Raw genomic sequence first — 13072 nt, 5'->3', positions numbered from 1 at the left:
AGAAAATATTAATTTTTTTTACGATGTTTAAAGAGAAATATTTAAATACGTTCTACTTTTCTGGCAGCCAGATTTCTGCATTTAAATCAAGTGAAGCTTGCAGAAGAGTATTGTATTGGTCGTCTCTTTGTTTTTCGTTTCCTCTTTGAATGTCTTTGGCAGCTTTTAAATACCTAGGAAAAAAATGAACTTTGTACTGTTTTAAGTATATGGGATAAATTAAGTATATGCAAGAAAAATTAGGAATACTTGTTTATATAAAGAATCGTGTCTTTGATTTCTCTATCAACGGAACGTGGCCCATCCGGTTGAGGAAATTCAGCAGTTTTGGAATGTTTGAACCTTGTTAAGGGACAAATGCGAACCCATCCACCTTCTCTAACGCAAGGAACATTCCAGTCTTTACCATTATCCCATATTGAAGTCGATGGGTGATCGTTGATGTTATTTCCTTTGAAATCACGACGAATGCATTTGTCCATCAGTAAAGGATTATACCGAGACCAAGAAGTCGGACACATTTCTGAAGACGATTCCTTATACTATGAAATAATCAATTTATCAATTGTGTCACTTATAATTTACGCGTTAGAATTAGCAAAAGTTATAAATCTTTACGGAAGAACTTGTTTCAGAATACAAATTCATGATGGTGTCACCGTTGCGATGAAATTTAGATTTTTTTTTCGTCGAACGATTAGCAGATAATTTGGAAGACGCGTTTTCTTCGTTGACTCGTTCGTAAGACCAAATTTTAAACAACGATAGTCCAGTATTACAAACTGGAAGGCCTAACAGATCGAACAAATCGTGTAACAATGGTTTCTTCACTTCCGAATCGATCTCGCAATCGTTGCTTAGAGCTGGACTAAGGTTTACCTTTAATAAATAATATAACATTGTTAGAATATTTTATAACATAGTTTATAAGTCTATCGTTATACCTCCAATAGCCATGGTTTTAAATTTTCATCTATAAGTACGTCAAAGCCGAAAAACTCGAAACAATTGGACGAACTTGGTATACCAGCTGCTTGGCTAATAATCGTTAAACTCACTAGACAAGCTATTCTTTGCCAGAGAAACCAATCAAAGTATCCAGTTTGCTCGAAGTATCGTCTGAGTTGTCTCAAAGTCCACTTGCAACCTCGGAAGGAAAAGAAAATGAAATAAAAGCTTGCGTCAGAGTTTCAAAAGTAATTAATATTTAGTTTCAACGAGAGCTTACCAGCACCAATGCGTTCTTTTTTTTCCGAATATCCTGGACCTAGCTTGTTCAAAGAGAAATTTGTTAAGTGGCGGAAAGGATCGTCCAAACGTTCCAAGGAAAATTTCTCCGTTGCAAATCGTGCTATTCCTTCCTTGTAAAGATATATCGTCAAAGGACGATAAGAAGGTACGCAGACGTAAAGACGAAGATCAAATTTGTAACCACCGATAAGAAGAGGATTTTCTATGTATCTTTGTACAATTGCGGAATTGTTGTACGAAAGATCGCTTAATTTCTACGTTAAATGGAATGAATCAATTAGTATTCGAAGAAATAAATATACGAAAAAAGTTAGATTACTTACACGAAAAAGAAATATTCCTCTTCCTTGGCTTTGGCCGACCGGCTTGCAAATCCACACTCTATCATCCTTCTCGTAACGACTACAATCTTCGGCGAGTTTCGTGTATTCCGAAGGCAAATTATATCCTACAGGACTGTCGGGAAGGATGCATTATATTTTTCGTGATAGTGCGTGGGGGAGGGAGGTAGGCGGTCGGAAGAAGATTATCGTGCGTGCCATACCTGAAGTCGTAAATCGAACCATGGCCCTTTTTCATGCATTTTAAATGACGCACGAGATTGTCCTTCCTGCAGATCGAGTTTCCTTTTGGTATTCGATTAACGAACTGGGAATAAAATCAAATCGAAACTATTCGGATATCGAAACGGGTATGATGAGTCGACAAAATGTTCATATAATATCATTCGATGTTACTTATTTCGAATAATTATTTCTCTTCGTGTGTATAATTGAATCGAAAGATCGAAATCATTACCTGCCAAGGAAATAATGGTTTGTAATGGGACGAGGGAAAACCACCGGACCGCCACCATAAATTCCATCGATCTTTGAATACATTATTGTCAACCGCGTATTCCCTCCATCCACGTTCCGTGCATACCTACGAAAAACTTAGATAATTTCTACGAAGCGTTAGAAAACTTTGTATAAATTGGTAAATCGTATAAAAGATAATTAATCGTTTTAAATCAAGCGTTTATTTTCAATCATCTCGACGAAGACGTGGAAGATATAAATAAACGATCCGTAAATCATCGGCATTTAAAACCATTCACTATTGGATAGTTGGATTAGACAAAGTGTCGGTTACTTTGGTATCCCGAATACGCGAAGGTTTTCGCACGAAAGCATTCACATCGGAAGTTCGTTCACGCGCTCCAACCATTTGACTAACTTTCTCGAGCACGAAAATAGGATTGCCCTTGATTTATTGTCGTGTTATTAAAGCATTAGGAATAACCTGGTGCAATATCGAAAGCCAGCCAAGGACGACGATAATCGAAAATTATACCCGTGCGTTGCACTCTCTCTTTTTCTCTCTCTTTCTCTCTTTCCATTCCTGCTCGTTATTCCTTTGAGCATAGCGAAAACGAATCTCAAACAAATAAGGGGTAAACAATCCCTCTCTCTCTCTCTTTCCCTCTCTGTTTGCGGTCAACCATAAATTACGACCATGCAACCACGTCCGACTGGCTTTTCATTTAACCCATTTTTTCCTTGTCTTGTTTCTTCTCCTTCTTCTTCCCTCTCTCTTTCTCATTCTGTTTCTCTTTCTTTTTTTCCTTACCTTACCTTCTGTGCCAGGTGCATTTAACGATCAAAGCCGCCCCAAGCAATTTGTCTAATAAATGTACCTCGTCACGAGCTATCTCCGATAGGAGCTTCTTTCGAGTTCGTCTCTTCTTCTTCTTCTTCTTCTTCTTCTTCTTATTTTCTTTTTTTTCCCTTTCCCTTCGACATTTAAATGCATCGCCGAAGACGGAGAAAAAGTATCAGCTTCGAACGTTTTACGCCGTCACGAAAGAAAAAATGACAATGAATCGTGACATTGAACGACATAGAAAAAATAAATCGAAAAATTCTTTAGATGAGATATACATAGATAGATAGATAGATAGATAGATATTCGTTTTAATAATTAGATTGAACGTGTCGTTTAACGAAACATTATTAATTACTTCCTCTTCCTTTTGTCGTTGCATGTCGCATGCTGTTAATCATAAGCTTTAAAAGGATCGTCGTACACGCAGCGGAAATTCTCTGTTCAGATCTATGCAGGTATATGACATCTGTATCGTAGCGTTAGAAAATATTTGGTTCAAGGTTAAATTAGTTAACTTTGTAACCGGGCCAAATGAAAGGTAAAAAAAGTTCCAAAAGTTTTAAACGATGACGGATCGCGACTGATTTATATTTCATTTAGGCGAGTACACGCGTACTTTTCTTCTTTTTCTTTTAACTTTGAATTACTCGACGAACTTTCTAGTATTCTATAGAAGATATATATAAAAAAAAGGAAGAAAAAGTCGTTTGATATTTTACCTGGACGAGCAGATGAGGTCCTGTGCCGTTCTCGTTGAGCCTAAATACGAAAGGTCCTTCCAAGCATTTTACTGCCATGCCGGAGCATGATCTATATGTCTAATAGAGAATAGCGAATAGGACGGTAGTAGGACGTTGAGGAAAGTCTGAAAGAACTAACGTATTTAAACGGGGAATTAGATTTAACACGTTGTAATATTTCCAAATGACGTATTCGTAAGTTCTTATCACGAAAAATCAATGAGAAAGTATGTGCCAGAAATAGGTGTTCGCTATTAGGTTCACGCTATATTCGTAAAGAATAAAAACGAGATCTGATTGTGAGCTAGGATATTTGAACAAATTGATAGGATTAAAAAAAGAAGAAGAAGAAGAAGTTGAATATTTGTCTAAGATCGAAATGACGAAGAACGTTTGATTTAATCACCCAAGTTAATCACAAAGGGAAAGATACTTGGAACTTTTCCAGGTTGCGCCTGCGTCAGAGATTGAAAATGAATAACCGCGCGAATGTATAAAGAAAGTATCCGTTATTCGTGTTACTCACTTATTTATCTTCGCGATCGATCACACGTTGTCTCAGGAGGATCATCGATCGTCTTCTCTAAAATGAAAATAATAATAATAATAATAATAATCGGCTTCTCCTCATTTTATCTATTATTATTTTCTTTGCAAAAAATATCATCGCGTGTAATCGGATTGTTCTATTAATAAAATCGAATAATAAAAGGAAAAGAAAGTGTAAGAAAAATGATAGTTTGTGTTAGCGGAAAAAAAAAGTAGAGATGTATTCGAGACGAAATGTAGATACTAACTGGCGCGTTTAGGAGCAAGTTAGCAAACGTTTTCGCGAGGCAGGTGCGCGCACAGGTTTTAATCCTGCCTTTCGTAGTCCTGCTTCCGCGCGAGCTTGCGAAGGACACCGGAAGTATATGAGCGACGACCGCGTTTTACCTAAAAACAGAAATATTATAGTTCGCGCAAACTCTCCTCTATAGCTTTATTTCTTATTATTAAACAAATTTCCGAACAAAAGTATCTATTTAAGTTGGAAAGAAGAAGCTCATTAGTTACACGCAACGATCGCGCGGCTTTTTTGACTTTTTGAACTTTTCTTACTGCTTTTTATATGCGTTATATTTCAAAGGCTCGGCCATTAAACATGTCGATTTTAAATCTTTCTTTCTTTATCTTTTTCTTTTTCTTTTCCTTATAAAATAACGACCCACAGTTAAATACGTGAAAATTATTATAACGCAATATTGACGTCATAGTTAGATATTTGAAGGATTAACGGCTATTTCACGTAATTGCTTTCCCTTTCGCTTTGAAGCTGCTTTCATATCGAACGATGCTGAACATTATTAGAAGCAAACGTCGAATCAATAAAAAGTCCTGTAGCGATTTAGTTTCCTACTTTCGAGTTCGTACGAAATTACACTCTCGAGTTTAACGACCGTAAGAGAAAGAAACCGCTCTCGGGCGGGCTTTTATCGGATCTTTAATCGTGAATGGTATTTCGTGCTAACGCTATTATTTTGGAAGGATATGGATTTAAAATAGGAAGTGTCTATCGACGTGAAATTCGATTAAAAAGTTTTATCTAATGTTAATTCTAACAGTAGATTAGAACTTTAAGAACTGTAAGCAAAAGTATACATTTCATTTTATTTTAAGCAACACGTAACACAGATACAGAGAAGAGGCTCATGCCCGATTATCATTGATATTCAATTTCAATTTTTATTCAATCGCGAATTATGATGATCGATCGTTTAACAGACACGCCTAGATGAATCATTCGTTGTTTTATTTTTCTCTTTTTGGTTTTTTTTTCTTTTTAATTTTCTATTTTAAAAACTTCCTTCTTCCTCGTCGCATCTGTCATAGGATGATTTTACGCTCGTCAATTAAACTTTCCTTTTTAAAGTCTTACGAACTAAAATATTACACGTTTATTATTATTATATTATTATTATTATTATTATCATAATTATAATTATAATCATAATCGTAATCATAATCATCGTCATCGTCATCGTCATCATCATTATTGTATTATCATTGTTAACGTTACTTTTTTTCTTTCTTCTTTATTTTTATTTTTATTATTTATTTTTGTTTTTTTCCCTTCAATACGAACTCGTGCAGATGGCACAGAAAAATCGGTAACCTCGTCTAGAAGATTATCGTGTAGTATGGCTCGTGCTTTCGCTCTTGTCGAGTTGTTTCTCCCTTTCGATAGATTTTTTTTTCTTTTCATTATTTTGTGTGTTTTTTTCCCCTTTTTTTTTTATTATTATCATTATTATTATTATTAAGTCGAGGAGATCAATTGATAATCTTCGATCAGTTTGCTCGACTAGAAGCGAGTTTCGTATGCACTATAATAAGACTACGGTTATATATGATTACAACGCTCGCTTTTTTAATTCGATTTAATATAAGCTAAAAAATATATATTTAATCGGTGCGATATAATCGTTGATTCATGATCCACGTGCACAGAATCATGATCGAATCGCGTTAGTGACAATAGGCACGCGCTCGTCTTATTAGATCGAAGAACATTTTCTTTTCTCATTGTATCGGTACTACTCTGTCATTTGCTTTTGCGATCTATGTAAAAACGTTTCACATTCCATTTCGATACTTCAACGTTTGACTAGTACATTTAAAAACAAAACAAAAAAAAAATAAAAGAAAGAAAGAAAGAAAATGAAAAGAATAAAAATAATCGTAATAATCTTCGCATATACGTTTTCGAAATGTTAACAACAAAAATATTCTTCTTTCTTTAAAATTATTGAATTCATATATATAAACGAGAGAAAAGCTTTAGCGAGTTTAAGCTACGAAACCTTTCGAATTGTATAGCTCGTAGATTACTTTCAAGGATAATTGTACTACTAAACGGACGCTACGCACGTGATCGGATTGGAGCTTTTTTTTTCTTTTCGAAATCGTATAGATAACTTGGTATTGTTTTTTTATTTTTTATTTTTCGTTCCTTTCATTCGTCATCTCTCTCTCTCTCTCTTTCTTTCGTTCTCTCGCACACGTATTCTCTTAAAAATTTGGTCGAGCACATAGTCCGTAGACATTTTAAGCTGGGTTATTTTCCGTTAATCGTTCAAAATGCATCCTCGAGAAGTGCACCTTGAGAAGCAACGAGAAATATGGCAATGATCCTTCTTCGTTAATCGCTAATTGCTCGCTTGACCTTTGCGTGATTCGACAAAGAGATTCGCCGCAGAATTCTCTGCAACCGAGTTTTACGAGGTATTCGAGCACGGTCCTCCCCCACCAACCCCCCCTCCTCCAACCGAGAACTCTAAGTCGCTATTAATTATTATTATCCTTATCCTTGCCTTGTTAATATGTATCTACACACGCGCGCACACACACGCACACACACACCCACACATGTGTATATATATATATATATATATATATGAAACGATGCTTTTATTCCGGCCACGCGCGCGCCAATGCGCTTACAATTTTCCCATCCGCCTTGTTTTTTTTTTTCTTTCCTCTTATTTTGTTCCTTATTTTTTTTTTCTATCCCGACTCTCGGCTCTCAAAATTCTTTCGCTCCGATTTTTCTTTCCTTTTTATTTTTCCTTTTTTGTTCCTTTTTTTTTTGGTATATAATATGCATGTATGTAGTAGTATGTATAAATATATATATTTCTTATATCTTGGTTTCTTCTTACACACGGAACGCTTGCAAGCGGGTACGCGAATTGAGCCACGAACTCGAACGGATTTAACGAATACTTTCTTGAATTTTCTCATTGTTCGTTGTTTGTGATAAAAATACGATGAAATTTGATAATAAAAAGTTATCCGACGTGTTCGTAACTCTGGCAACGATCGGTTAGTCGAATGATTTCAGCTCGATATGGAAAAGAAAGAAAGGAAGAAAGAAGAAGATTTTAAGAAGAAGGACGAACGACGAAGGAAAGGATTATTCGTCGTCTATTTTTAATGTTTTCTTTTTTCTTCTTTTTTTTTTTCATTATTTTCATCCTTCTCTTAATTTCCTCTTCTTCCTTGCAGCGCGCGTTCTTCATCTGTGAGGAATTTTAACGCGCGTGATTTTTGCAGAAAGGACGACCACCTTTCGCGTAGAAACTTTGACCCTCGAGATTCTTCTTGCACATCTGCAACATTCAAAAATGGTGATCAATTTGTATGTGTGTGTGTGTGTGTGTTATATATATGCATATAGAATTCGTGAAAAACTTGGGCTCATTGAGTGTCTAGATTCCACGGGTTTTCTGTTTTCTGAACAACTGTTCTAATTTTTCCGTTATCCAAAGCTATTTATCCAATAAATTGATTGTAAAAATGATTGAAACTTACCGTGCAGTTGAAGCACTGACTGTGATAATTATTATTGAGGGCTTCTACCCAACGGTCTCCAGCCTCCACCGGGAATCCACAGGCAAAGCATTTTGTCGTGAAAAGTTCGTTCCAATCTAATAGAAAAATAAAACAATTAAAATTAATAATCGATATAGTCGTATTGTTAAATAAACAAATGGTGAAATGGTGATAAACGAACCAGCTTCGCAGTAGGGTAAACCTTCTTCCAAGAAGAACGGGCTGTTGCCAAAAAGTTTTCCACAATACGAACAGTTGAAGCATTCAGGGTGGAAATGTTTTCCAATTGCGTTTAGACAGTCCTACAAAATTGATACGAATTTGTACGATCTGTTAATCGATCAAAATGATTGATAATACTTACGCCTTTGATTTTGTTGTTGCATTTGTTGCAAGACGGTGCGATGAACTTTTCGAAACAATATTCGCAGTAAAGTTGTCCTTTTTCCTCGACGAATCCTATGTCTTGTAATGGACGACGACATTGAGTGTTCACGCATACGAAATGTTCTGGGCACCAGATTTGTCCCAGTGCGGTAATGAATGGTCCTCTGAACGAAAATTATATTATTTTTAATGATAATTAATGTATTAAAATAATTAGAAGTATAAAGAACACGCATTTAACTTGACGAGAAGATGAGTTTAACACATTCACACACATACACACACGCACGCAGATATTAATTAATCATTCGAATGTTTATTTCGAACGTAACACAGGTGAATTATACGAACCTCGTGCAAGTCTTGTTGTCCTGACAGCAAACTGGCTTTACGACGAAACCGTTTGTTGTATGATTAGTATTTTCTCCGTTAGCTGTCAACAACGTGCAATGAAATTATGTTAATTATTTAGACGGCACACGGTTAAGTTACGAAAATTCATTCAAAGTCACACAAAAACGGAATATATTCGGCAAGCACTGAAAAATAATAAAAATGACGAACATTCGTTTATTAATTATAACAAACGTAATCCTTTGATTCTGGTTGTCTCGATAGTCAAATAAAAAAGCGAGGACACACTGCAATCGGGAAATAAAATAAAGAAAAAGAAAATAATCCAGAGAAGTTAATGAAAAAATCAGGCACACGATCGACGAGTCAGGCATCGTCCTACCTGACGTAGGAGTTGCAATGAGCACAGAGTGGTACACGGGAACCTGGTCCACCAGCCTGATTGAGGATACCCCTTCCACGTTTAGGTGCACTGCTACCAGCAAAGGATCCGCTTTTCGAGCCGGAACCACCGAGACCTCCGGTACCTAGATCCGGGTGGGATGACATTTTTGGTGGGTCTACTAAATTTGGGGTTTTACTAGGGGAGCAATGGAAGCCATCCTGGCAGCTAGTCTGAGACTGACAATGACTTCCGGTTTGACATTGGTTTTGGGACTGATAGAAGCTTTTGGTCTCGCAATGATAGCTTTTCGTGGTTTCACATTGGTTTTCACATTGACTGCTGGATTGTTGGCATTGTTGCGGTAGTGGTTTGTAAAGCTGAACGGTAGGAATATCTCGATTTTTAGCTGTTAGTCGCGCAAGCTGTCCGCTGAGATTAGTTTTAGGCTTATGGATTGGCTCGAAAGAACAACGCTGGTTGGTTTGAGGACTGGATTCCTCTTCGTAGGGGAGTGGGATTTGTGGGAAAGGAAGATTCGTTCGACTTTGGCTCTTGCGAAGACATTGGCCGGCAGATTTCTTGCAAGGTGCCACGCAGACGGAACCATCCGGACGAGGTGCCACGCAGACACCGGATTCTGGACAGTTGGGTATTTCAAAATCGCATCCTGCCGATTCGCCACCGCAATAACCAGACGGTTGCCCACAAGAACCGGGTCTAAGACCGAAGCAGGGCGATACGCAAACCCCGGATCGATCAGGAGTCGGCATCACGCAGATGCCTGTCTTTGGACGACTTGGTTGTCCATCGCAGGGTACGACCACTATGCCAGCTTTGGTGCCTTGGTCGGAATGAGCTTTGCACGGTAAGACGGTCACTCCGGTTTCTGGACATTTAGTTGCAGGAGGAGTTGGTGTTTCGTAGCGAACGTGACGTACCTCAGTTGAGCTACTGTACGTTGGTTGAACTTTAGGAACCTCGACAGGTTTGCGTTTCATTGGACAAGGTAGAGTTACGTCCGCATGAGTCGTCGAAATGATAGAACATTCTCCTTTCTTTTCCGACGATGGCTGCGTAATCGCCATAGTCTTTTTCTCGCATTTCTCGTAATCCTCGACAACTTGCAGTGCCTTTTTAATATGACAAACGGTATTATTTTCTTCGCTGGTATCATCGCAGGTCATGGATCGTCGTTCTTGGTATTGGGCGTGTACGGAATCGGATTCTTGTTGCTTTTCTTCCGCCTGTCGTTCGTCGTAATGTACCGTCTTACAACCCATGTATTCTTGTTTCCTGTGACCAGTATCCGTATCCTCTTCTACGGTATAATTAATGGTTTTACGCGAGGGATAGTGTATCGAGCTTTGTTTCGACGGTGGTCGAGGAGGAGCTTCTTTAACGGCCCACGGAGGATCGTCTCTGATTTTAGGTGCTTGCGCTTTCGTGTAATAAGACGGAGGTGACGGTGGTCCATGTGCCGGAGATTTGCTTCTTCTTGGAGTTGGCGTTGGAGATCGACTAGGAACATAGGGTTGTGCTTCGACAGGAGATTTCTTCATGGCCACGAGATTCCTTTGATAAATCGGTATGGTGTCTGGTTTTCTCAATCCCACCGTCGAGGGTTTACTACTAGGTGTGTCGGCTCTACTGCAGGGCCGAGATCTCGACGGTGAAACCGAGGAATCTCTCAAACGATAATCAGGAGGTGGGGTAGGCAACGGCTGCGGTACTATTTTCTTCGTACAAACTTGTTCTCGACGATAAGAATCTTTCAATTCGCCATAAAGAATATCAGCTGGTGGACAAATTCCATCCGGAATAGGTGTAACCACTGGTGTCTGAGCTCTACCAACTTCTCGATCTTCCGGTCCGATAACTCGACTGAGCGGAGTGTAAGGACGTTCCGGAGCTATCGTTAAAGCACGTTGGAACGGCGATATCGGACGTTCCTTTGGTTTTGGTACTGGTCTTATTTTGTGATCCAAATATACAGTTTCTTCGGTGTAAAGTTCTTTCACGGTTGAACTCACGGGCGTGAAGGGACGATCCGGTGCGGTGGTCAAAGCATTCACCATTTCGGATTTCCATTCTTTCGGTGTGGCATTTTGTACGGGTCCGTCGGAAATCGGTTTAGGTCCCGTCTCAGTTTGTTTCATAAATTGAACGTGTTTCTTGCAAGTCTCCATGTTGTCGTGGGGGGTATACTTAGCTCCAACTTTTCGTTCTTGAGGAGTCGGATGTCTTCCTTGATCGCGAAGACTCTGATGAACTTCGACCTGTTCTCTCAAACTCTTCCTACGTTCCTCTTCCACGTCTCTTCTTTTAACTCGTTCTTGAACGAGAACTTCCTCCACAATTTCCTCGTACGTCTCTTTAGTAATTTTCTTGCAACCTGGATTCGAACCATCCGATTCTGTAACCTTCTCCTCGTGTATTACCGTACGACCAAGAGGTTTCTCTCTAATTACTTCGACAACTTCTTCGTCGTCGTCGTCCTGTTCCTCCCTGAAACTGACGTGCTTTTTATTTCTCTCCTCCTCTTCTCGTCTTCTCTTTTCTTCTTCCTCCCTTCTCCTCCTCTCTTCCTCTTCCTGTTTCCTTCTCTCCGCTGCCTCCTCTTCCCTCTTCCTTTCTTCCTCATCTATCTTTGCTTGTTCGATCAATTTCGTGGCATCTACGGCCGAGGTTACAACTTCGGCAGATTCCTCGACCGTTTTCGTTTCCGTCGTACCTTCGACGACAGATTGTCTGTCAACTTTCGTCGTACTTCTACGCGTGCACGATTCCACTTCCTCGATTTGTTCCAACGCCGGCGAACCTTCCCTGGGTGATAAAACTTCCACGGTCTTTTCATAAGTCGTTGTTTTCTTAACGTGCATATCACCGATATCTTCCTCGGCCGTTTCAGTGATAAGATCGTGTTCACCTTCGATTCCCTTTTGAACAGCAACTACATCGGACGGTACGTACTGCCGAGTCTCGGTCGTATCGATGGTCGTATCTTTTTCGACTTTTCTCAAATCCATGACTTCTTTGTCGAATTCTTTGACGATTTCTCGAGGTGTTTCAGGACGCGCTTGACACGGCAGTGGTGGTTTAGGGGATACGGTTTCTTCCGTTCGACTCATCTCAGCTCGAAAAGCTCGGTGTTCTTCTCGCACGCCACCCTCGAGAACTTCTTCACTCTGGCATATCTCGCTCTTGTACTTTTTACAAACTTTTGCTTGCTCCTCGGATCCGTAACTCTTCTCGTAAAGATTGCCACCAGTTGACACGGTTGCTGTCCAGGGTCTGGGTATCGGTTGATAGATTCTTGTAGGTGTCAACGATCTTCTAACACAACTATCGGTCGAGCTAGGCCTAGAAGTTTCTCGTCTGGATTCTCTTCTTGCACCACCACCACCACCACCATTTGTATCCACCAACTCGACTCGCTTGTAAACGGGACCTGGACAACTTACACGGTCCATCGCGTCTTGATCGATATAATAACCTTGTCGTGAAGTTCGTTCGTAGTCCCGATCAGTACTCTCGCTTCTTCTTATTTTCAATACTTTTTCGCAGGCCTCGATACTCGCACGTTTATCCTTTACCGCGTGCTGATCTCGACGATCTAACACCGGATTCGGATCGATGTACAAAGGACTGGCGGTCGGATATGTTATGTCCTCGATCGATTTAGTCGGTGGCCAAGCGAGACTTCGAGATTTCACCGAATTTCGATTGCTAAGTCTACCGGTCGATGGATTCGAAGGGGATCTTGTAGTTTGTCTGCTTTCCTCGACGCAATCGTAATAATAGAACTTTTCGTGGACCTCTGATAAGGTTTTTCGGGATAGGGAATATTTTCAGGGACACGGTGGCCATTGTTTTTTCGTTTATTTATTCGTTTGTTAATAAAGATACGCGAGGATGGAAGAAACGGGATGAACAA

General features: G+C 39.3%; 2 protein-coding genes across 2 annotated transcripts in view; both read right to left on the bottom strand.

The window, feature by feature from the left end:
- Positions 1–7: 7 nt before the first annotated feature.
- On the bottom strand, positions 8–3696 carry LOC122524439 (probable tubulin polyglutamylase TTLL2). The gene is made up of 9 exons (XM_043646730.1): positions 3618–3696; positions 2050–2175; positions 1796–1899; positions 1575–1707; positions 1229–1505; positions 945–1147; positions 619–879; positions 250–542; positions 8–173 (listed from the first exon to the last, which is right to left on the bottom strand). Exons 1-9 carry the CDS (start codon positions 3693–3695, stop codon positions 53–55), a joined length of 1596 nt encoding a protein of 531 aa, XP_043502665.1. The 5' UTR covers position 3696; the 3' UTR covers positions 8–52.
- A 2055-nt stretch (positions 3697–5751) lies between these two features.
- The window catches only part of LOC122524269 (PDZ and LIM domain protein Zasp-like), a 29726-nt gene continuing 22405 nt past the window's right edge, over positions 5752–13072 (bottom strand). The window contains exons 14-18 of the mRNA XM_043646417.1: positions 9136–12983; positions 8377–8563; positions 8194–8314; positions 7992–8107; positions 5752–7789 (exon numbers count right to left, since the gene is read on the bottom strand). Of these exons, the coding sequence (XP_043502352.1) occupies positions 7712–7789; positions 7992–8107; positions 8194–8314; positions 8377–8563; positions 9136–12983 (4350 nt within the window). The 3' untranslated portion in view covers positions 5752–7711. The remainder of the gene's footprint in view (positions 7790–7991; positions 8108–8193; positions 8315–8376; positions 8564–9135; positions 12984–13072) is intronic.

Source organism: Polistes fuscatus, unplaced genomic scaffold (assembly GCF_010416935.1).
Source record: "Polistes fuscatus isolate 324 unplaced genomic scaffold, CU_Pfus_HIC Scaffold7, whole genome shotgun sequence".
NCBI lineage: Eukaryota > Metazoa > Arthropoda > Insecta > Hymenoptera > Vespidae > Polistes > Polistes fuscatus.
This window is presented reverse-complemented; position numbering and strand designations above follow the sequence as displayed.

What these genes read in the sequence shown, in the direction of transcription:
- LOC122524439 (XM_043646730.1), bottom strand. Translation starts at nt 3,695, where the DNA reads ATGGCAGTAAAATGCTTGGAAGGACCTTTCGTATTTAGGCTCAACGAG. An exon ending in GACCTCATCTGCTCGTCCAG is followed by an intron (nt 2,176 to 3,617) that starts GTAAAATATCAA and finishes AGTTTTTCGTAG; the next exon opens with GTATGCACGGAACGTGGATG. An exon ending in AACCATTATTTCCTTGGCAG is followed by an intron (nt 1,900 to 2,049) that starts GTAATGATTTCG and finishes TTTTATTCCCAG; the next exon opens with TTCGTTAATCGAATACCAAA.